This window comes from Oncorhynchus gorbuscha, linkage group LG19, assembly GCF_021184085.1.
Source record: "Oncorhynchus gorbuscha isolate QuinsamMale2020 ecotype Even-year linkage group LG19, OgorEven_v1.0, whole genome shotgun sequence".
NCBI lineage: Eukaryota > Metazoa > Chordata > Actinopteri > Salmoniformes > Salmonidae > Oncorhynchus > Oncorhynchus gorbuscha.
This window is the reverse complement of record NC_060191.1, coordinates 65,537,588-65,562,872: the sequence shown is the minus strand read 5'-3', so window position 1 is coordinate 65,562,872 and position 25,285 is coordinate 65,537,588. Positions and strand designations below refer to the sequence as shown.

At 44.1% G+C, this 25,285-nt stretch overlaps 1 protein-coding gene across 4 annotated transcripts in view; it reads left to right on the top strand.

Annotated features, from left to right (window-relative positions):
* Positions 1 to 24,108, top strand: part of LOC124004779 (stromal interaction molecule 1-like) — a 66,197-nt gene extending 42,089 nt beyond the window's left edge. Inside the window, exons 8-13 of one of the 4 annotated variants that reach the window (XM_046313568.1) lie at positions 12,056 to 12,233; positions 13,257 to 13,424; positions 15,496 to 15,596; positions 15,724 to 15,956; positions 20,642 to 20,705; positions 21,769 to 24,108. In XM_046313568.1, coding sequence (XP_046169524.1) covers positions 12,056 to 12,233; positions 13,257 to 13,424; positions 15,496 to 15,596; positions 15,724 to 15,956; positions 20,642 to 20,705; positions 21,769 to 22,231 — 1,207 coding nt within the window. In that variant the 3' untranslated portion in view covers positions 22,232 to 24,108. Of the gene's footprint in view, positions 1 to 12,055; positions 12,234 to 13,256; positions 13,425 to 15,495; positions 15,597 to 15,723; positions 15,957 to 20,641; positions 21,015 to 21,696 lie in introns of all 4 variants that reach the window. The other 3 variants (XM_046313567.1, XM_046313566.1, XM_046313565.1) reach the window with 3 other exon arrangements.
* The last annotated feature ends 1,177 nt before the right edge of the window (positions 24,109 to 25,285 follow it).

Below are 25,285 nucleotides of genomic sequence, written 5' to 3'. Positions count from 1 at the left end.
TCCTCTGCTGTGCTGAGAGGAGAGTGGCCTTGGAACAGAGTCCTGTTATGCCTTTATTGACGTCTCTCTCTCCCCAGACAGGAACTTTGAATATCACATCCTGTCAGTTGGTTACAGGGGTTAGTCATGCCCTCCTTGTTAATTCACTGTGATAGTAAAACATCTCTGCCATTCCTCACACCATCTCACCCCCTGCTGCTGTGGGACATGCAGGTGAGGCTGGGGATATACATCTACTCTGCTGCAACTCTCTGAAACACCTAGTGAACATCCACTGACACTAAATGAGAATGTTAAATGCCAATTGATATTTTTTTTTAGAGAGGATTGCAACATCTCATGCATACTAACTCATGTGCATGCCGTTTTGTATTGTTGCTGTTTTGTGGTTTGTTACCTATGGGGTTATAGACCTTCGTCTACAGTTGTTATACCACAGCAAACCAGAGCATTGACATTGAGATGCTTGCTACCCTCCTGTTAAACACTTATTACTGTAACAGTGAATGGGAGCATACAGACTGACTTTGTGGGACTGGTGGGACAGGCCAACATGCCTCCTATGTGAGCCCTGTAATGGAGGCAGGGGAAGATAACATGCAAGACAGAGTGACTCAGTGTGACGACTTGGACAGGCTGGCATGTCTCCTGTGCTCTCTCTCTGGGAGCTGAATGGGAGAGGGGTCATGTCCTCTCTGTCTGTAGCTGTCCCTTCTTCCTAACCCCCTGCTGGGGGGCTCTCTCTCTGGGAGCTGAAGGGGAGAGGGGTCATGTCCTCTCTGTCTGTAGCTGTCCCTTCTTCCTAACCCCCTGCTGGGGGGCTCTCTCTCTGGGAGCTGAAGGGGAGAGGGGTCATGTCCTCTCTGTCTGTAGCTGTCCCTTCTTCCTAACCCCCTGCTGGGGGGCTCTCTCTCTGGGAGCTGAAGGGGAGAGGGGTCATGTCCTCTCTGTCTGTAGCTGTCCCTTCTTCCTAACCCCCCCCTGCTGGGGGCTCTCTCTGGGAGCTGAAGGGGAGAGGGGTCATGTCCTCTCTGTCTGTAGCTGTCCCTTCTTCCTAACCCCCTGCTGGGGGGCTCTCTCTCTGGGAGCTGAAGGGGAGAGGGGTCATGTCCTCTCTGTCTGTAGCTGTCCCTTCTTCCTAACCCCCTGCTGGGGGGCTCTCTCTCTGGGAGCTGAAGGGGAGAGGGGTCATGTCCTCTCTGTCTGTAGCTGTCCCTTCTTCCTAACCCCCTGCTGGGGGGCTCTCTCTCTGGGAGCTGAAGGGGAGAGGGGTCATGTCCTCTCTGTCTGTAGCTGTCCCTTCTTCCTAACCCCCTGCTGGGGGGCTCTCTCTCTGGGAGCTGAAGGGGAGAGGGGTCATGTCCTCTCTGTCTGTAGCTGTCCCTTCTTCCTAACCCCCTGCTGGGGGGCTCTCTCTCTGGGAGCTGAAGGGGAGAGGGGTCATGTCCTCTGTCTGTAGCTGTCCCTTCTTCCTAACCCCCTGCTGGGGGGCTCTCTCTCTGGGAGCTGAAGGGGAGAGGGGTCATGTCCTCTGTCTGTAGCCGTCCCTTCTTCCTAACCCCCTGCTGGGGGGCTCTCCCAGGAGCTGAAGGGAGAGGGGTCAACATCCCTTATTTACATAAGTATTCAGACCCTTTACTCAGTACTTTGTTGAAGCACCTTTGGCAGCGATTACACCCTAGAAGACTCTAGACTATGACGCTACAAGCTTGGCACACCTGTATTTGAGGAGTTTCTCCCATTCTTCTCTGCAGATCCTCTAAAGCTCTGTTAGGTTGGATGGGGAGCGTTGCTGCACATCTATTTTCAGGTCTCTCCAGAGATGTTCGATCGGATTCATGTCTGTGCTCGGGCTGGGCCACTCAAGGAAATTCAGAGACTTGTACCAAAGCCACTCCTGCGTTGTCTTGGCTTAGGGTCGTTGTCCTGTTGAAAGGTGAACCTTCATCCCAGTCTGAAATCCTGAGTGCTCTGAAGAAGATTTTCATCAATGTACTCTTTCCCTCTATCTTGACTAGTCTCCCAGTCCCTACCGTTAAAAAACTTCCCCACAGCATGATGATGGTGCCAGGTTTCATCCAGACGTGATGCTTGGCATTTGGGCCAAATAGTTCAGTCTTGGTTTTATCATACCAGCGAATCTTGTTTCTCATGGTCTGAGAGTCCTTTAGGTGCCTTTTGGCTAACTCCAAGCCAGCTGTCATATGCCTTTTACTGAGGAGTGGAATCCATCTGTCCTCTCTACCATAAAGGCCTGATTGGTGGAGCGCTGCAGAGATTGTTGTCCTTTTGGATGTTTCTCCCATCTCCACAGAGGAATTCTGGAGTTCTGTCCAATTGACCATCGGGTTCATGGTCACCTCCCTGACCAAGGACCTTCTCCCCCGATTGCTCAGTTTGGCCAGGCAGCCAGCTCTAAGAAGAATCTTGTTGTTTCCAAACGTGTTCCATTTAAGAACGATGGAGGCCACTTTGTTCTTGGGGACCTTGAATGCTGCAGAAATGTTTTGGTAACCTTCCCCAGATCTGTGCCTCGACACAATCCTGACTCCGAGCTCTACGGACAATTCCTTCAACTTCGTGGCTTAGTTTTTGCTCTGACATGCACTGTCAGCTGTGGAACCTTACAAAGACCAGTGTGTGCCTTTCCAAATCATGTCTAATCAATAAAATTTACCACAGGTGGACTTCAATCAAGTTGTCGAAACATGTTAGGAAACAGGATGCACCTAAGCTCAATTTCGAGTCTCATAGCAAAGTGTCTGAATACTTATGTAAATAAGGTATTTCTGTTTTGTATTTTTTTTATAAATTTGCAAAAATGTCTAAAACCGGTTTTCTCTTTGTCATTATGGGGTATTGTGTGTAGATTGAGGAATTGTTTTTATTTATTACATTTTAAAATAAGACTAATGTAACAACTTGGAAAAAGTCAAGGGGTCTGAATATTTTCTGAATGCTCTATACTTGATCCACGTTCTGCTGCTGCTCATATTCCAGTTACTCATAAATGATATTGATTTAAAACTAGTCTCACTCGTAGGAATGCTATTCATACAAATCTCTAACAGCCCAGTCAGCCTGGAGCTACTGAGCCAGTGCTGCAAATAGGCTTTGATGTTGTTTGCTTGTACCCTGCAGTGCAGTGGGGCTGAGCGCCTGCAGTGTTGTGTGCCTGCCCTGCCCTGCTGTTGTTGCTGCTGAAGCTGTGGCTAGTGAATGGCAGAGGTCAGGGTCAAGAGCATTAGTGGGAAGGCCCACTGCCCACATTTTCCATCCTCAGCCCCCCGGATCACCTTTCACTGTTGCCTGGCTACCCATCCACATCACTCCGACATTTCTTCTCCACCATGAATCTGGATTTGCCCCCCCTTCCCCTGACGATATCTAGAATGCGAACACATTCTGACCGTTGGGTTGGATGGGTTGGGTCTGAGCAGACCTGCATGACGACATTGTCAACTTTGATATGGTGACTGGTTGGATTTGTTAGACGATCCATTCGCTAATGAATTTGTTTCGTACAATGCGCCCCGTCATTTTGAAATGAAGTCACACAAACAACTTGTCGGATGGCGGATTCAATAGAGCAGCGGACTTGAATTCGGGGTGATACTTCAGGCTACTCATGACTGCAGCCCTCTGCCTTCTCTTCCTCTGGGATGAGGCTGCTCTCTGGTGATGGAAAACAGCATTACACTTCCTGCTTCCTTTCTCATCTCAACCTCAATTCACCCTGTAAAACCTGCTCTCAAAATTACTGATGTATTTTTTAAAACTCATGGTATTTCATGGATTCAGGTTCATTTATATTAATTGAAATGTTGTTCATAATTTCAATGTACCAATTCTCATCACATATTGATAATCTCATACATATGCTGTGACCCCTTTTAAAACATTGCAAGCTAGGCTGTGTACAAGCAATCTCCTTGTAGATTTAACATGAATATCTATATTCCTATTTCTCCCAATGGGCCCTCTGTGTGTTTGAACTGTGGTCTTGTGACCGACCTCACAGGATGGCGTGACGTGACACGTACTAACCCAGCATGACACAGCCACCCATCCCACAAATGGGCTCCTTGTTGGTCGTTTATATAGTCATGTCTGAGGCACTGGGGACATTATACTGTGCCAGAAAAAGAAAACCATGATCCCAATACAGAACGGCCATAGTACTGGGCTCTTTGTCACCACTGGGGCCCTGGCCTGGCCTGGCCAAGCCTTGACATCATTCAGTACTGTGACAGCTGCCCAAGGTCCTCTGCCCTCTACACATTAGCCATTGTTTTCAGCCACATACTGTAAGATGCAAGCCCCTCATGCTATCTTTGCACCCCCTCACTCACATTCTTAGCCTACTATAAGGCTGGTGTTTAGCCAATGGCATTGTCTACAGAGCAAGTAGTATAAAGTAGTCACTTTCATTAACTCTATTTACATGTACTAGAGGTCAACCGATGAATCGGCGAGGCCGATAAATTGGGGCCGGTTTCAGGTTTTCATAACAATCGGTAGTTGGCCTTTTTGGACGCCGATTAACATTGCAATCCACGAGGAAACTGTGTGGCATGCTGACTAGAGGTCGACTGATTATGATTTTTCAACACAGATACCGATTATTGGAGGACAAAAAAAAGCTGATACTGGCAAAATGCACAAAAGTGCTGTTTGAATGAATGCTTATGAGCCTGCAGGTGCCTACCATCGCTCAGTCAGACTGCTCTATCAAATCATAGACTTAATTATAATATAATAACACACAGAAATACGAGCCTTAGGTCATTAATATGGTCAAATCCGGAAACTATCATCTCGAAAACAAACAAGACGTTTATTCTTTCAGTGGAATACGGAACCATTCCGAACCAGGAACCAGCAAATTAGTTTGCAATGAGCCAGGCGGCCCAAACCGTTGCATATACCCTGACTCTACGTGCAATGAATGCAAGAGAAGTGACACAATTTCACCTGGTTAATATTGCCTACTAACCTGGCTTTCTTTTTAAATATGCAGGTTTAAAGCCTACTAACCTGGCTATTGCAACGCAGGACACGCTAGATAAACTAGTAATGCTCAAAAGTTACAACATGCCCAAATTTTGGAAAGCATGCCCAAATTAAACGGCCTGCTACTCGGGCCCAGAAGATATATGCATATAACTGGTAGATTTGGATAAACACTCTAAAGTTTCCAAAACTGTTACAATAGTGTCTATGAGATTAACATAACTGATTTGGCAGGTGAAAACCTGAGAGAAATCCATTCAGGAAGTAGTTTTTTTTTGGTTTTGTAGTTTTCTATTCAATGCCATTACAGTATCCATTGACTTAGGACTCAAATTGCAGTTCCTATGCCGTCCACTAGATGTCAACAGTCTTTATAAATTGTTTCAGGTATTCTGAAAAATGAGGGAGTAAGAGCAGTCTGAATGAGTGGACCCTGCCGTGTCAGAGCTTTTTCATGCACGTGACCGAGAGAGTGCCTTTCTTGTTTACCTTTTATATTGAAATACACTGCTCAAAAAAATAAAGGGAACACTTAAACAACACAATGTAACTCCAAGTCAATAACACTTCTGTGAAATCAAACTGTCCACTTAGGAAGCAACACTGATTGCCAATACATTTCACATGCTGTTGTGCAAATGGAATAGACAACAGGTGGAAATTATAGGCAATTCTCAAATAATCGTAAGGTATGCTTTCGCCGTAAAGCATTTTGTAAATCTGACACCGTGGTTGGATTCACAAGATGTTAATCTTTTAAACCTATGTAAAATATGTTTTGTTTTCTGAATTTTTATAATGAGTATTTCTGTATTTGAATTTGGCGCTCTGCAATCTCACTGGATGTTGGCCAGGTGGGACACTAGCGTCCCACATACCCTAGAGAGGTTAATGCTAGCTAGCAACTTACCTTGGATTCTTACTGCATTTGCGTAACAGATGGGCTCCTCGTGAGGCAGGTGGTTAGAGAGTTGGACTAGTTAACCGTAAGGTTGCAAGATTGAATCCCTGAGCTGACAAGGTAAAAATCTGACGTTCTGCCCCTGAACAAGGCAGTTAACCCACCATTCCTAGGCCGTCATTGAAAATAAGAATGTGTTCTTAACTTACTTGCCTAGTTAAATAAAAATTTAATAAAGTTGGGAAAAAAAAGAATTGGCGTCCAAAATTACTGATTTCCGATTGTTATGAAAGCTTGAAATCGGCCTTAATTAATCGGCCATTCCGATTAATCGGTCGACCTCTAATGCTGACCACCTGTTACGCGAGTGTAGCGTCAGAAGGACCTTGTGGTTGCAAGGAGCCAAGGTAAGTTGCTAGCTAGCATTAAACTTATCTTATAAAAAACAATCACTGTTCACATAATCACTAGTTAACGACACATGGTTGATGATATTATTAGGTTAACTAGCTTGTCCTGCGTTGCATATAATAAATGTGGTGCCTGTTAATGTATCATCGAATGACAGCCTACTTCAACTTTGCCAAAAGGGTTATGATTTAAGAAAAGCGCGTTCATGAAAAAAGCACAATCCTTTCACAAATGTACTTAACCATAAACATCAATGCTTTAAAATCAATACACAGAAGTATATATTTTTTTAAACCTGCATATTTAGTTAAAAGAAATTAATGTTTGCAGGTAATATTAACTAGGGAAATGTGTCACTTCTCTTGCGTTCAGTGCAAACAGAGTCGGGGTATATGCAACAGTTTGGGCCGAATGGCTCGTTGCAAACTGTGTGAAGACCGAATTATACATAATTATGACATAACATTGAAGGTTGTGCAACGTAACAGCAATATTTAGACTTTGTGTTGCCACCCATTTGATAAAGTATGTAACGGTTCTGTATTTCACTGAAATAATAAATGTTTTGTTTTCTAAATGATAGTTTCTGGATTTGATTATATTAATGACCAAAGGCTCGTATTTCTGTGTGTTTATTATAATTAAGTCTATGTTTTGATAGAGCAGTCCGACTGTGCGGTAGTAGGCAGCAGCAGGCTCGTCAGCATTCATTCAAACAGCACTTTACTGCGTTTTGCCAGCAGCTCTTAGCAATGCTTGAAGCACAGCGCTGTTTATGACTTCAAGCCTATCAACTCCCGAGATTAGGCTGGCAATACTAAAGTGCCTATAAGGACATCCAATAGTCAAAGGTATATGAGATACAAATGGTATAGAGAGAAATATTCGATGTGTCAGAATTCCTATAACTACAACCTAAAACCTCTTAACTTGGAATATTGAACCACCAGCTTTCATATGTTCTCATGTTCTGAGCAAGGATTATTATTATTTTTACATGGCACATATTGCACTTTTACTTCTCTAACGCTGTGTTTTTGCATTATTTAAACCAAATTGAACATGTTTCATTATTTATTTGAGACTAAATAGATTATATTTATGCATTATATTAAGTTCAAATAAGTGTTCATTCAGCATTGTTTTAATTGTCATTATTACAAATATATATATATAAAAATCGGCCAATCGCATTTCACTAAGCTCTACACCTGTTGTATTCAGCGCATGTGACAAATTAAATTTGATTCGATTTGGAGAAGACACTCGCTTGACTGTATGATCTGTGCTCTCTGTTGCTTTAGTTTCACTGAATAACGTATTTATGTTGTTTTTCAAGAATATCTGGTCAGTTATGTGTAAAATGTAAAGCGTGGAAGTTCTCTGAATTCCTGTGATAGCCTTACAGTCCGGAACTACAGACTAGTGCTCAACTGGTTGATGTAGTTACAAGGCAACAGGCTGCTACAGTCAGTGTACTTCCCCCTACTGTAGTTAGCGCTTGAAACCGGACCCTGCCTGTAAAACAAACCATGTCTTTATCTCTGCCCAGGGAATCTCAACTACATGTAGCATATCTATCAGAAAATGATGGATCCCTGGCTTCCTTGGGCTCTATAGTGGTCATTCTTTATAGCAAGGAGCAACAAGGTCCAAGGACAGCTGGTTGGAAGATACTATGTGGACATGCCAGGCTCCCTGGAATCTAGTAGTAAAATTATACAGGCACTTCTATTGTTTGCCCCTGATGAGTCACTGATTATGAGCACCTGTAATAAGGCCCCAAAATTCTTCCTGGTCATGATCAGGAAAAGAACAGATCACATCTCATGCTTTTCCTTGTCTGATTCTTTCTGTGCAGAATATCTAGGTGCTACTGTAGGCCCTCCTTGGGTGGGGACAGAAGCACCAGCATCAGCAAATAGCAGACATTTGACTTCAGATTCTAGTAGGGTGAGGCCAGGTGCTGCAGACTGTTCTACTGCCCTCGCCAATTAGTTGATATATACAGTGCCTTGCAACAGTATTCATCCCCCTTGGTGTTTTTCCTATGTTGTTGCATTACAACATGTCATTTAAATTGTTTTTTATTTGGATTTCATGTAACAGACATACACAAAATAGTCATCAACAAGTCTATGCTAGGTAAAGCTCCGCCTTATCTCAGTTCACTGGTCACGATGGCAACACCCATCCGTAGCACGCGCTCCAGCAGGTGTATCTCACTGATCATCCCTAAAGCCAACACCTCATTTGGCCGCCTTTCGTTCCAGTTCTCTGCTGCCTGTGACTGGAACAAATTGCAAAAATCGCTGAAGTTGGAGACTTTTATCTCCCTCACCAACTTCAAACATCTGCTATCTGAGCAGCTAACCGATCGCTGTACATAGTCTATCGGTAAATAGCCCACCCATTTTCACCTACCTCATTCCCATACTGTTTTTATTTATTTACTTTTCTGCTCTTTTGCACACCAATATCTCTACCTGTACATGACCATCTGATCATTTATCACTCCAGTGTTAATCTGCTAAATTGTAATTATTCGCCTACCTCATGCCTTTTGCACACAATGTACATAGACTTTTTTTTCCTACTGTGTTAATGACTTGTTAATTGTTTACTCCATGTGTAACTCTGTGTTGTCTGTTCACACTGCTATGCTTTATCTTGGCCAGGTCGCAGTTGCAAATGAGAACTTGTTCTCAACTAACCTACCTGTTTAAATAAAGGTGTTCTCAACTAGCCTACCTGGTTAAATAAAGGTGTTCTCAACTAGCCTACCTGGTTAAATAAAGGTGTTCTCAACTAGCCTACCTGGTTAAATAAAGGTGTTCTCAACTAGCCTACCTGGTTAAATAAAGGTGTTCTCAACTAGCCTACCTGGTTAAATAAAGGTGTTCTCAACTAGCCTACCTGGTTAAATAAAGGTGTTCTCAACTAGCCTACCTGGTTAAATAAAGGTGTTCTCAACTAGCCTACCTGGTTAAATAAAGGTGTTCTCAACTAGCCTACCTGGTTAAATAAAGGTGTTCTCAACTAGCCTACCTGGTTAAATAAAGGTGTTCTCAACTAGCCTACCTGGTTAAATAAAGGTGTTCTCAACTAGCCTACCTGGTTAAATAAAGGTGTTCTCAACTAGCCTACCTGGTTAAATAAAGGTGTTCTCAACTAGCCTACCTGGTTAAATAAAGGTGTTCTCAACTAGCCTACCTGGTTAAATAAAGGTGTTCTCAACTAGCCTACCTGGTTAAATAAAGGTGTTCTCAACTAGCCTACCTGGTTAAATAAAGGTGTTCTCAACTAGCCTACCTGGTTAAATAAAGGTGTTCTCAACTAGCCTACCTGGTTAAATAAAGGTGTTCTCAACTAGCCTACCTGGTTAAATAAAGGTGTTCTCAACTAGTCTACCTGGTTAAATAAAGGTGTTCTCAACTAGCCTACCTGGTTAAATAAAGGTGTTCTCAACTAGCCTACCTGTTTAAATAAAGGTGTTCTCAACTAGCCTACCTGGTTAAATAAAGGTGTTCTCAACTAGCCTACCTGGTTAAATAAAGGTGTTCTCAACTAGCCTACCTGGTTAAATAAAGGTGTTCTCAACTAGCCTACCTGGTTAAATAAAGGTGTTCTCAACTAGCCTACCTGGTTAAATAAAGGTGTTCTCAACTATCCTACCTGTTTAAATAAAGGTGTTCTCAACTAGCCTACCTGTTTAAATAAAGGTGTTCTCAACTAGCCTACCTGGTTAAATAAAGGTGTTCTCAACTAGCCTACCTGGTTAAATAAAGGTGTTCTCAACTAGCCTACCTGGTTAAATAAAGGTGTTCTCAACTGGCCTACCTGGTTAAATAAAGGTGTTCTCAACTGGCCTACCTGGTTAAATAAAGGTGTTCTCAACTGGCCTACCTGGTTAAATAAAGGTGTTCTCAACTAGCCTACCTGGTTAAATAAAGGTGTTCTCAACTAGCCTATACCTGGTTAAATAAAGGTGTTCTCAACTAGCCTACCTGGTTAAATAAAGGTGTTCTCAACTAGCCTACCTGGTTAAATAAAGGTGTTCTCAACTAGCCTACCTGGTTAAATAAAGGTGTTCTCAACTAGCCTACCTGGTTAAATAAAGGTGTTCTCAACTAGCCTACCTGGTTAAATAAAGGTGTTCTCAACTAGCCTACCTGGTTAAATAAAGGTGTTCTCAACTAGCCTACCTGGTTAAATAAAGGTGTTCTCAACTAGCCTACCTGGTTAAATAAAGGTGTTCTCAACTAGCCTACCTGGTTAAATAAAGGTGTTCTCAACTAGCTTACCTGGTTAAATAAAGGTGTTCTCAACTAGCCTACCTGGTTAAATAAAGGTGAAATAAAGTAAATACATAAATAAAGTCCAAATTGGTGAATTGAAATGGAAAAAACAACTTGTTTAAAAAAATGCAAAACCAATTCAAACAAAGGTGGTGTGTGTGCGTAGAGTTGAAGGCTGAAGTTTACATACACCTTATAACCAAATACATTTAAACTCAGTTTTCACAATTACTGACCTTTTAATCCTGGGTTTAAAAATCCCTATTTTAGGGCAGTTAGGATCATTACTTTATTTTAAGAATGTGAGATGTCAGAATAATAGTAGAGGGAATGATTTTTTCAGATTTGATTTCTTTCATCACATTCCCAGTGGGTCAGAAGTTTACATACACTCAATTAGTGTTTGGTAGCAGCATTGCCTTTAAATTGTTTAATTTGGGTCAAATGTTACGGGTTGCTTCCCACAATAAGTTGGGTAAATTTTGTCCCATTCCTCCTGACAGCTTGTGTAACTGAGTCAGGTTTGTCGGCCTCCTTGCTCACTCATGCTTTTTCAGTTCTGCCAACAAATTGTCTATGGGATTGAGGTCAGGGCTTTGTGATGGCCACTCCAATGTCTTGACTAAGTTGTCCTTAAACTTTGGATGAATGCTTGGGGTCATTGTCCATTTGGAATACCTATTTGCGACCAAGCTTTATTCATTCATATATCTTTATGTACATATTCTTTATCCCTTTACACTTGTGTGTGTATAAGGTAGTAGTTGTGGAATTGTTAGGTTAGATTACTCGTTGGTTATTACTGCATTGTTGGAACTAGAAGCACAAGCATTTCGCTACACTCTCATTAAAATCTGCTAACCATGTGTATGTGACAAATACAATTGGATTTGATTGAGCCTCCTGACTGATGTCTTGATGTTGCTTCAATATATCCACATCATTTTTCTACCTCATGATGCCATCTCTTTTGTGAAGTGCACCAGTTCATCTTGCAGCAAAGCACCCCCACAATGTGATGCTGCCACCCCCGTGTTTCACGGTTGGGATGGTGTCCTTTGGCTTGCAAGCCTCCCCCTTTTTCCTCCAAACATAACGATGGTCATTATGGCCAAACAGTTCTATTTTTGTTTCATCAGACCAGAGGACATTTCTCCAAAAAGAATGTATAGTCTGCTCTATACCAAATTAGCATACCTCCTGAGTCTCTTCCCTGTTTCACACCTGGTAGTTTGGTGGATGGGACTACCACCTCTGTAACCTAGAGGGCAACCAGTGGGTCAGTCTCCTCTATAAAATGTTTCTTGTAGGATAACAATGTCTGTATTTCCAATATCTTTAAGTCTGGGCTCCTGCTCTTTAGGCCAAAGGCAAATGACCTCAGACCTTGTTTATTCTAGCATGAGATGGTAAAAGATTATCTCGCTCTCAGGCTGCAGATAGCCCAGGAGGAGCACCGTACAGTAGAGGTGGAGAAGGTGAACCTGGAACAGAAGCTGAGGGATGAGATCAACTGTGCCAAGCAGGAGGCCCAGCGGCTGAAGGAGCTCCGCGAGGGCACCGAGAACGAGCTGAGTCGCCAGAAATACGCTGAGGAGGAGCTGGACCAGGTACTGGACTGTACCACTTTGGGGAGGGACGGGTGTGGAGAACAAATGCATGTGGATGAGAGGGGTAATTATTCTAGCGGGGTACTTGTTGAGAAACAAGGTGTGGTTGAGGCCAGTAACATGATCCTGTAGATTAATTCCAGATAGGGGAGACTTGACTGAACCCTGTTAACCACTCTATATTCTAGGGAGCCAGCTAAACATTTAGATGGATCAGATGCAGAATGTTATCAGTAGGCATAACTCCCACTCAGCTCTTTGCCCATCTGGGAAATGGCAGGAAAAGAAGCAGCGGTCGGCCCACACAGGGCAGCTGAGCAGAGGGCTCATGTTGTGTACTCTTCATTCTACTACGATCACTATGGTCTCCTGAGAACACTGTAGTCTGCTGGAGGAAGCAATACTCACTCCTTTATCTGATTTCAGTTCTCAAGATCTGACTAGAGAAAGGGCCTGAGATGGCTCCCTCCTTTTCAGCATACATACCTACGAAGAGCTTGTGTGTAGTGTGTGTGTGTGTGTATGTATATATATATATATATATATATATATATATATATATATATATGCACTCTTCGTAAGCATGATGGATCAGAATGTTTTCATATGAAGTAAGGATTAGATTCACCGCTCCTGACTGCAGACAGGTCATATTGTACCCTAAACCATGGCCCTAGTTCTTCACAGGATTTAGAATGATAATTTCATCTGGAGGGTTCCTCTTTGGCGGGTGGATGCCTCTTTGGCTCTGGGCTCATTTGCGCAGCTCTTAATGAGTATGTCTGGAGACAAAGAGAGTACTAGCTTTCACACGCCAATGAGATCAGATTTCCCTCTCCCACCTCCCCATCCACATTTACACCATGGTCCAGAGGGACACTATGGGAATGATTCATTTGTGTTTAACCACTTTGATTTTTGACGTGAAGACTTTAGTGTGTTCTTTTCATCGCTGTTTTGAGTCAGAATAAGTTATATGTTGTAGGTTGACTTCTGGTCTGTGTGACGTGTGTGTTTTTGCAGGTGCGCATGGCCCTGAAGAAAGCAGAGAAGGAGCTGGAGTCTCGCTGCAGCTGGTCTCCACCAGAGTCCCTCCAGAAGTGGCTCCAACTCACCCATGAGGTGGAGGTGCAGTACTACAACATCAAGAAGCAGAACGCTGAGAAACAGCTACTGGTGGCGAAAGAAGGGGTGAGATGCCACAGGACTAGATATATACACCGGATGAGGAGTAGATATATACACCGCATGAGGACTAGAGATATATACACCGCATGAGGACTAGAGATATATACACCGCATGAGGACTAGAGATATACACCGGATGAGGACTAGAGATATACACCGCATGAGGACTAGAGATATACACCGCATGAGGACTAGATATATACACCGCATGAGGACTAGAGATATATACACCGCATGAGGACTAGAGATATATACACCGCATGAGGACTAGAGATATATACACCGCATGAGGACTAGAGATATACACCGGATGAGGACTAGAGATATACACCGCATGAGGACTAGAGATATACACCGCATGAGGACTAGATATATACACCGCATGAGGACTAGATATATACACCGCATGAGGACTAGATATATACACCGCATGAGGACTAGATATATACACCGCATGAGGACTAGATATATACACCGCATGAGGACTAGATATATACACCGCATGAGGACTAGATATATACACCGCATGAGGACTAGATATATACACCGCATGAGGACTAGATATACACACCGCATGAGAACTAGAGATATATACACCGCATGAGGACTAGAGATATACACCGCATGAGGACTAGATATATACACCGCATGAGGACTAGATATATACACCGCATGAGAACTAGCTATATACACCGCATGAGAACTAGATATATATACACCGCATGAGGACTAGAGATATACACCGCATGTGGACTAGATATATACACCGCATGAGGACTAGAGATATACACCGCATGTGGACTAGATATATATATATATATATACACCGCATGAGGACTAGAGATATATACACCGCATGAGGACTAGAGATATATACACCGCATGAGGACTAGAGATATATACACCGCATGAGGACTAGAGATATATGAGGACTAGAGATATATACACCGCATGAGGACTAGAGATATATACACCGCATGAGGACTAGAGATATACACCGCATGAGGACTAGAGACCGCATGAGGACTAGAGATATACACCGCATGAGGACTAGATATATACACCGCATGAGGATATATATGAGGATAGATATATACACCGCATGAGGACTAGATATATACATGATGAGGACTAGATATATACACCGCATGAGGAGATATATACACCGCATGAGGACTAGAGATATATACACCGCATGAGGAGGACTAGATATATACACCGCATGAGGACTAGATATACCGCAATGATGAGGACTAGAGATATATACATGAGGACTAGAGATATATGAGGACTAGACACCGCATGAGGACTAGGAGATATATACACATGAGGACGCATGAGGACTAGAGATATATACACCGCATGAGGACTAGAGATATACACCGCATGGAGACTAGGAGATATATACACAATTTGGACGCATGAGGACTAGAGATATATACACCGCATGAGGACTAGAGATATATACACCGCATGAGGACTAGAGATATATACACCGCATGAGGACTGAGGATGAGGACTAGAGATATATACACCGCATGAGGACTAGAGATATATACACTTTACTGACGAGGCATGAGGACTAGAGATATATCTCTGGAGCAGGACACCGCATGAGGACTAGAGATATATACATTAGGGAAGCCAATTAGGGAGATTGCCGTATGGGGACTAGGGAGGGACATGTGCCGTGCCGCATGAGACTAGATCCCTTTGTCCTTCAGTCTTCCTGCTCTTTATACCTAACTTTGTATAACCAGCCGTCATGACAGACTGGGACTCTTTAAAAATGACATAATAGTAACATGTATGATCCATGAGGACTAGAGATATATACACCGCATGAGATTTGAAGTTTGAAGACTATGAGACTGAATAATGACGATGAGTAATTGACTATTGATGTATAATCAAGTAAACAATCAAATGAGGACTAGAGATATAAAACAGCCTGTCATAAGGACCAGAGACCAGGAGGAGATTTCCCTGTCCATGTGAGCAGGAGAAACTCTGGACCCTTAGTGTGACAGAATGGGAGAGTAATGTTTTATTGTGTGTGTGTGTGTGACTGCAGGCAGAGAAGATCAAGAAGAAGAGGAACACCATATTTGGGACCTTCCATGTGGCACACAGCTCCTGTCTGGATAATGTGGATCACCAGATTCTGACAGCCAAGTGAGTTTAATTAAAGATTGGGATTTGTCTAAGACAATATCTCCTATAACTATGTTCACATTGTGATCTGTGCTTGTTTCCCTCTGTCCTCCTCCTCCCCTTCTCCCTCTCCTCTCCTCCGGTCCAGACAAGCCCTGGGTGAGGTGACTGCTGCTCTGAGGGAGAGGCTGCACCGCTGGCAGCAGATTGAGATTCTGACGGGGTTCACTATCGTCAACAACCCTGGGCTTACCTCCCTGGCCTCCACCCTGAACCTTGACCCCAGCATCATGGGTGGCCGGGCCACACCCCAGCACTTCATTATGTCTGATGACATGGACGACATGGACGAGGACATCATATCGCCCGGAACTCTGCAATGTAAGGGCTCGTCCGACTCCCTCGGCTTCACTGTGGGACTCTGTAGCAAAATACCCCCTAAATACACCAAGGGCCTCCTGGGGAAATCCAAAAATCAGCTCTCATATGAAAATTAGCATACAGCCACAAAGTATTATCATTAACGATTTATCAACGAGTCTATGAATTTACAGAATGAGCAGCCTTGTTGGTGAAGGGATTCAGGGTGTTTGTCTGTGATTTGAGGGTGTTGTGTGTTTGCAAGTCTATAATATATTCATTGTAATTTCACCTGTTTTTTTAATACATGTTTTCAGTTGGTTATTTTGGAATTTAGTGTTGACTTGATATATGGGAATTTCACTTCTGGGATGGAGTGTAAGATGAGAACAAGGTGCACAATGTTGATATCCCATGCTGTGAAAATTTAACCTCTGAAAAAATACATGCTTCATGACACCAAATCTTTGTGCTGATGTATTTTTAGCAGTTGTCTCCTAGTCTGACCAATGGAATGTGCTGAACATGAAGTAATAGTAAGCCATATGAAAGGCTGTTGTACTCCTGTAAGCTTTATAAGGCTTTAGCTTTGGTCTAGGCCTATATTTGGGAAAGAAGAAGGCACAATGGCCTTGTTGTGCTGCCTGGAAGACCGTTTGTTTAACTTTCTCACATAGCCTTGCTTTATATTGTCATTCCCCTGGGGGTACATGCTATACTCCATTCAGAAAGTATTCAGACCCCTTTCCCACATTTTAAGTTAAAAGTGATTAAACAGCCCCCCCCCTCCCCCATCAATTTACACAATCTACCCCAAATGACAAAGCAAAAATAGGTTTTTAGATTTTTGGGCAAGTGTATAAAAAAATGTACATTTGACATTTACATAAGTATTCAGACCCTTTATTCAGTACTGTATCCACCTTTGGCAGTGATTACAGCCTCGACTCTTCTTAGGTATGACACTACAGGCTTGTCACACCTGTATTTGGGGAGTTTCTCCCATTCTTCTCTCCAGATCCTCTCAAGCTCTGTCAGGTTGGATGGGGAGCATTGCTGCACAGCTATTTTCAGGTCTCTCCAGAGATGTTCGATCACGTTCAAGTCTTGAGTCTTGTTGAGCCACTTGGGGACATTCAGAGACCACTCCTGCGTATTCTTGGTTGTGTGCTTAGGGTCATTGTCCTGTTGGAAGTTCCTGGGCGCTTTGGAGCAGGTTTTAATCAAGGATCTCTCTCTAATTTGCTCCGTTCATCTTTCCCTCAATCCTGACTAATCTCCCAGTATCTGCAGCGGAAAAACATCCCCACATCATGATGCTGCCACCACCATACTTCACCGAAGGGATGGTGCCAGTTTTCCTCCAGACGTGACACTTGGCATTCAGGCCAAGGAGTTCAATCTTGGTTTCATCAGACCAGAGCATCTTGTTTCTCATGGTCTGAGAGTCCTTTAAGTGCATTTTGGCAAATCCAAGAGTCTTGGTGGTTTCAAACTTCTTCCATTTAATAATGATGGAGGCCACTGTGTTCTTGAGTACCTTCAATGCTGCATAATGTTTTTGTTGTCCTGTGCCTCGACACAATCCTGTCTCGGAGCTCTATGGACAATTCCTTTGACCTGATGGCTTGGTTATAAATTTGCAAAAAAAATGTGAAAAACCTGTTTTTGCTTTGTCATTATGGGTTTATGTGTGTAGATTTAGGATTTTATTGATTATCCATTTTAGAATAGGGCTGTAAACGTAACAAAATGTGGAAAAAGTCAAGGGGTCTGAATGCACTGTATCACTTTTTTTCAGCCACTAAGGAATTACATACTCAGGGTTTCTTCTTTTGAATTGAGAATTACAGCTTTTATTTACCAGTTACGGTCTCAAAGGGAGTTATGATGCAAACAACATACTTTAGTTCTTATGTCTATTTCTCGTCTTTTGACAACCTAAATATATTATATTTGTCACAACATAATGTTGACATATAAAGTCAATCAATGTGTACTGGTCTCCTGGTACCCAGCTCTGAGCTCTACTGGGCAGTATTTGGGTTATGATTATAGCAGACCCAGAGAGAAGGACTGATACTGTCTTGGATATGATAATAGCTGTCCCAGAGAGAGCAGACCCAGAGATAAGGGCTGATACTAACTATCTGGGCTATGATTATAGCTGACCCAGAGATGAGGGCTGATACTAACTATCTGGGCTATGATTATAGCTGACCCAGAGATAAGGGCTGATACTAACTATCTGGGCTATGATTATAGCTGACCCAGAGATAAGGGCTGATACTAACTATCTGGGCTATGATTATAGCTGACCCAGAGATAAGGGCTGATACTAACTATCTGGACTATGATTATAGCTGACCCAGAGATCAGGTCTGATACTTACTGCAGTGGTAATCTGAGCTCTGGTGCTGTAGTCTCCTTCTAGAGCTCTGTCACTACAGTCCTCTAGTAAGTCTTCTAATCCACATTAATGACATGTTCCCTCCCTCACTTCCTCTCTCTCCTCCCACCAACACTGTCTCTTTGGTTTTTGGCTGCGGCTGCCGTTCGTGTCTCTGGTCCACCCACAGACACCAACTGCCTCAAGGACCGGCGAGCCAGTGGTCTGTGGCCCATGGGTTCTGGCAGCCAGTCCCTCAGGAAATACTCTGGTTGGCCTGTTAGCTACTTATACCCCTTTGTCCTGACCTCAACGCTCTCTATCCTTAAGTCACACACCCCTGTCAAAGCCTTACAGAGCAGATGGATATAACTGTAACACTGGCCTGGGACAGGGACTGTAGATGGATATAGCTGTAACACTGGCCTGGGACAGGGACTGTAGATGGATATAACTGTAACACTGGCCTGGGACAGGGACTGTAGATGGATATAGCTGTAACACGCTGGCCTGGGACAGGGCCTGTAGATGGATATAGCTGTAACACACTGGCCTGGGACAGGGACTGTAGATGAATATAGCTGTAACACGCTGGCCTGGGACAGGGACTGTAGATGAATATAGCTGTAACACGCTGGCCTGGGGACAGGGACTGTAGATGGATATAGCTGTAAAACTCTGTCCTGGGACAGGGACTGTAGATGGATATAGCTGTAAAACTCTGGCCTGGGACAGTGACTGTAGATGGATATAGCTGTAAAACTCTGGCCTGGGACAGTGACTGTAGATGGATATAGCTGTAAAACTCTGGCCTGGGACAGGGACTGTAGATGGATATAGCTGTAAAACTCTGGCCTGGGACAGGGACTGTAGATGGATATAACTGTAACACTGGCCTGGGACAGGGACTGTAGATGGATATAACTGTAACACTGGCCTGGGACAGGGACTGTAGATGGATATAGCTGTAACACGCTGGCCTGGGACAGGGACTGTAGATGGATATAACTGTAACACTGGCCTGGGACAGGGACTGTAGATGGATATAGCTGTAACACGCTGGCCTGGGACAGGGCCTGTAGATGGATATAGCTGTAACACGCTGGCCTGGGACAGGGCCTGTAGATGAATATAGCTGTAACACGCTGGCCTGGGACAGGGCCTGTAGATGGATATAGCTGTAAAACTCTGGCCTGGGACAGGGACTGTAGATGGATATAGCTGTAAAACTCTGGCCTGGGACAGGGACTGTAGATGGATATAGCTGTAAAACTCTGGCCTGGGACAGGGACTGTAGATGGATATAGCTGTAAAACTCTGGCCTGGGACAGGGACTGTAGATGGATATAGCTGTAAAACTCTGGCCTGGGACAGGGCCTGTAGATGGATATAGCTGTAACACGCTGGCCTGGGACAGGGACTGTAGATGGATATAACTGTAACACTGGCCTGGGACAGGGCCTGTAGATGGATATAGCTGTAACACGCTGGCCTGGGACAGGGACTGTAGATGGATATAGCTGTAACACTGGCCTGGGACAGGGACTGTAGATGGATATAGCTGTAACACTGGCCTGGGACAGGGACTGTAGATGGATATAGCTGTATCAAGCTGGCCTGGGACAGGGACTGTAGATGGATATAGCTGTAACACTGGCCTGGGACAGGGACTGTAGATGGATATAGCTGTAACACGCTGGCCTGGGACAGGGACTGTAGATGGATATAGCTGTAACACTGGCCTGGGACAGGGACTGTAGATAGAGAAGGAAAACTGTCTATGCTGTGTCCATGTACCCCTGTCCTTACTGTCTCAAGCTGTCCAATGACTTGCTCTTCTTTCTCTGATCCTCATCACCCAGATAACTCTTAGACCCTCTCACAACACACAGCACTGTCTGATTTTACACATGAAGGATTAGTTATGATGAAATATTAAACTTTTGTACTCCCTGCAAAAATCCTCACCAGACACCAGCCAAACGTCTCACCAGACACCAGCCAAACGTCTCACCAGACACCAGCCAAACGTCTCACCAGACAGTGCCATAACTCATTTTCTCTTGTTTAATGCTATAGCATAGCTAAGGCCCAGGTAATTGAACAGCCATCACTTGCGTTCCTCACAACCAAACGTTACTGAAGTGCTCAGAACAGAGGTCAAGAACACCAATTCAGTACTGAAATGTCCCCAACACCCATGTCTGCTACTGCCCTCCCAGTCTAATTCCAACCTACTGTTTTCCCTCACCCTGTGTGTTGTGTATAATCAGACTTTGGTTGTTGATAATGGTATTGTTCTGTGTTGTGTCAGCAGCTCCCAGTATGATGTCCCTGCGTCAGCGCCACATGGACTCCCAGCTGGCCATGGGCTCTCAGAGGTTGGTAGAGACCTGCCTGTTGGCGGGGCAGCAGGGAGACTGCACCTCTTACCCATCCAGGTCTAGGGCCACCCTCCAACAGTCACACAGCCAGTCCTTCCAACAGTTTGAGGCTCTCCCCCTGTCCTCGGCTGTCTCACACCCCTCGATCTTCTGCTCCTCTCCACCTCCTCCTTACCGTCAGCCCCACTCCTTCCACTCCTCCTCCTCCTTACATGCCTCCACTCCTCACTCTTCCCACGTCTATCACTCGTCTTATTTTCAGCCCATGGACACCATCCCAGACTTCCAGCGCAGCAGCAGCTTCGGGTACCACTCTGCTCTCGTCCCTCCACACGCACCGCATGCGCGTTGGCTTTTCTCCCATTCATTTCACCTGTAGTATATTACATTGTTTTCCATATCTGTGTTCTCATTTTCATTAATGATACTTTCCTCTGACTATAACTCACCCATTTTGCAACCTGTGCATTAATACTTTTCTTTGAAAATCCATTTTGTTGTTTTATTCTTTCATATTTTAGTTTTTTACATCCACTCCCAACCCATGTCTTTCCTGGTTGCCCAAACTACCCTGACCCCTGCCTGCACTACTAACAGGAGTGGAGTTCCAGTTTCTGAGTAGTGCCCACAGTGTCCTGTTGGCGAGTAGTGCCCACAGTGTCCTTGGCTTTACAGGCATTGGATAGATTACCTCCAGCATGCAGTGCTTTAGCTTGGATCCCCTTTTCAGTCAGGCCCAGTGCAGAAACAATTCCTAGCCTCTACCCCATAGTTCTGAAAGGATTATAAAGGTATAAGCATTCCATCTGGTGGTGAAACATCCACCTAGCCTATCAGAGGGGAAAATGGAGCTACTGCCATTGCTTATATCTGTCCAGTTCTTTCAGATCTACCTGAAGTGCCTAGGTGGTAGAGGCGGTAGAATGTCTCTGGACCGGGCCTCACTGTCCCTCTCTTCCTCCACCGACTCTCTTCTGTTCTTCCACAGGGATCTGAACCGCTCAGACTCAGACTCCTCCCTGTCTCTATCCCAAATCGGTGATCGTCTGTCTGCCTACAGCTCCAAGGGCCACCTGGTGAAACCCACCCCCTTACTGTATTGTCCACCTGTCCGCTCCGCCTCCGACGAGCCCTCCCTGCATGCCCACACACCTAACGGAGGGAACCGTGTCCACGAGGGAGGAGCCCAGACCGAGCCAGTCCCCGAGAGCCCCATCCTGATGAAGAAGGTGTACAGCATTGAGAAGTCAGCCAGCCTGGGAGAGATGGACGTCGGCCTCATCGGTATGTCCATGTCAGAGTCCTCCTGCTCCCTCAGCCTCAACTCCACCGATGCCGACACCCCCTCCCCCACGGGGGGCCAGCCTGGGGCTGCAGGGGCCAAGGGAAGCAGCCGTATCCCTCAACTCTCCTCCAAGAAGAGCCCTCTGGAGGAAGACAGCGGCTCCACGGGAGAAGACACAGACTCCGTCGCCAGCCGTAAGAAACACACCTTCAAGATCTTCAAAAAACAGAAGAAATAATGACAAGGGCTACTGAAGACTTTTAAAGAGCTATTAAAGGTGTTTCACTTATTATTATTTCTGTTTTGGGAAACTTGTTTTGGGTTGTTCACTGGTCACAAGCAATGGCGCAAATCTTTGCCTTTAGAGTTTTCTAGGTACTTTCTCTGAGGGACTGTGGGAGCAAGCAGCTATTCGATGATGTTTGCAATGGGTGGTGTTGTATAGTGGAATATAAGCACTATTTATTTAGCAGGAAAGTGCCAGTCGCTCAGAGGGAAACAAGTCTCCTGGATGGATGTCTTCTGTTTTACTTCAACCTGTATCAGTTTGCATGTCTTCACCTTTGTTTGACTGATATTCTCTGGATTATCTTAGGTGTGTGCTTGGTTCTTGTCCTTATTCTGCTTAGACAACACTTAAAAACTCAGCTGTTTCTTGTCGTTAATCCCCGACCACCTCCTTGTTATGTGTCAGATGGACATTGAGCACTTAATGCCAGTCAGTGTTGGTCAATGGTGAGGGGGGGGGGGCTGAAAAGGGCTGAACAATACTTGCAAAAACTTCTCGAGTCAATTGTGCTAACAGGAAATCTAGTAGTCGATGTTATCACAACTCTTCCAGTACAGCTGCAGACACAGCAAGACACACACAAGGCAAACATTTCCCTGGGATAGAGCACCTTTAGAAGTGCAAGTGCTAACTTGTTTTAATCCCCTTGAAGACAAAGCTAGGTAGCCTGTGTAACTGCCTTGTCTATTTGTCCCAATCATAGCCCTGATCTAAGTTCCCTAATAGAGGTTATTAAAATGACTATTTGAACTATATGAATTTCGTATCAATGTATGTTTATTGAAGTAAACCTCTACATTTGCAAATTGCCTACCATATCAATCTATGTTGTAATTGTAGGAGATATCACGTGAATCATTAGGAGTGCTGTAGGAGACGCTAATCTTTTTAAGTGCCAAAACAAAGACTCGGGTCCAGTGGCCTTTATTCTTGTCAACAACTATATATGTACTGTCTGTTGTACGTTAGAGGCAGCTTTAGAATGAGTAGCACTGCCTTCAGTTTTTATCTGGGGACTCAAATCAGGTGATCAATTTGACATGGTCAGCCACATTTCAAGCAGGGAGTTGCAGGCAACATTTGTAATTTGAAGACTCCCAAGTTGTGTGTTGAGCATTTTTTGAGTTGTTTGCTACTTTAGCTTGGACTGTAGATGACCCAGATCACCTAGATCCACATTATACAGCTCCAGAGTCAAGCACACAGTAATGGCATCTACAGGTCACCATTATATAAACTCACTTGCCATTATTGGTTTTGTGAAAGCACATATGGTTTAGAAACGGATGTCACAATGCATTCTGGTAGTAGGGACTCTCCTAATAACTTCCTAAACAATTGACCTGCTCGACTGCTCCTGAATCTGAAACCAAAGCAGTGCTGCTAACGACACCATTGCCCCCCAATGGAGGCCTCACACAGTGAGATTGATGGTATGGATGAAAAATAAATGTCATTTTCTTTCATTGATCCGTTGAAAACATGAACTTCCTATTGGTACTTTTTAAAGTGTAGTTTGTACCTCTTCTGCACGATGAAGCTGTAATATGGATTATGATGTCTGTCTGTTGCCAGGATACTGCACTGAGTTGTTTTGATGCATGTCAGCTACTGTATTAACGTCTATAATGGGCTTGAGGCAGAGTTCAGCTCGAGCATCATCTCTGTTCACCCCTACTTAAACCCCAACTTCTCATTTTGAGCTTCTATTTATGAATACATATATTTGTACAGAGAAAAACAAATATTTTGCATCTTCTGTGGCGTTCTCTCGACTTTTATGGCACTCCTGCATGATAGCAATAAACTATTTTGAATGAAAGACATGGACTGTGTTTATCAGATACGTCTTTGTTTGGGGGGAAATGATGCCAACACATAAAACAGTAGCAAGGTACGTGCCGTTATCACAGAGTAATTGGCACTGCATAATGAACAGACATGATATACCGGGATTTTGTCATTTATTATATATGCATTTTATTTGTTTACTTATCCCTCTAGTTCACAGGAAATCACAAGCGCAATATGTATTAAATGTGTGAATATTTTTGAATTACGTAACAAATTCAGAGCGAATTTTTGGTTGAGTTGACTGGACCCCGTCTCTCAAATAATCCCTGAATCTATTGGTCACGTGATGCGTCTGATTGCTTAGTGCAAACAGGGAGACAGGTCTGCATTATTTACTTAAGCACTTGTTTCACTGCTAGACAAAGCAGGATACAATGGTGGGAAGAGTACCCGACTTGTTTCGCTGCTGGACAAAGCAGGATACAGTGTTGGGAAGAGTACCCGACTTGTTTCGCTGCTGGACAAAGCAGGATACAGTGTTGGGAAGAGTACCCGACTTGTTTCGCTGCTGGACAAAGCAGGATGCAGTGGTGGGAAGAGTACCCGACTTGTTTCGCTGCTGGACAAAGCAGGATACAGTGGTGGGAAGAGTACCCGACTTGTTTCACTGCTAGACAAAGCAGGATGCAGTGGTGGGAAGAGTACCCGACTTGTTTCGCTGCTGTACAAAGCAGGATACAGTGGTGGGAAGAGTACCCGACTTGTTTCACTGCTAGACAAAGCAGGATGCAGTGGTGGGAAGAGTACCCGACTTGTTTCGCTGCTGGACAAAGCAGGAGGCAATGGTGGGAAGAGTACCCGACTTGTTTCACTGCTAGACAAAGCAGGAGGCAATGGTGGGAAGAGTACCCGACTTGTTTCACTGCTAGACAAAGCAGGATACAGTGGTGGGAAGAGTACCCGACTTGTTTCACTGCTGGACAAAGCAGGATACAGTGGTGGGAAGAGTACCCGACTTGTTTCGCTGCTGGACAAAGCAGGAGGCAGTGGTGAGAAGAGTACCCGACTTGTTTCGCTGCTGGACAAAGCAGGATGCAGTGGTGGGAAGAGTACCCGACTTGTTTCGCTGCTGGACAAAGCAGGATGCAGTGGTGGGAAGAGTACCCGATTTGTCATTTTTATTTATTTTAACTAGGCAAGTCAGTTAAG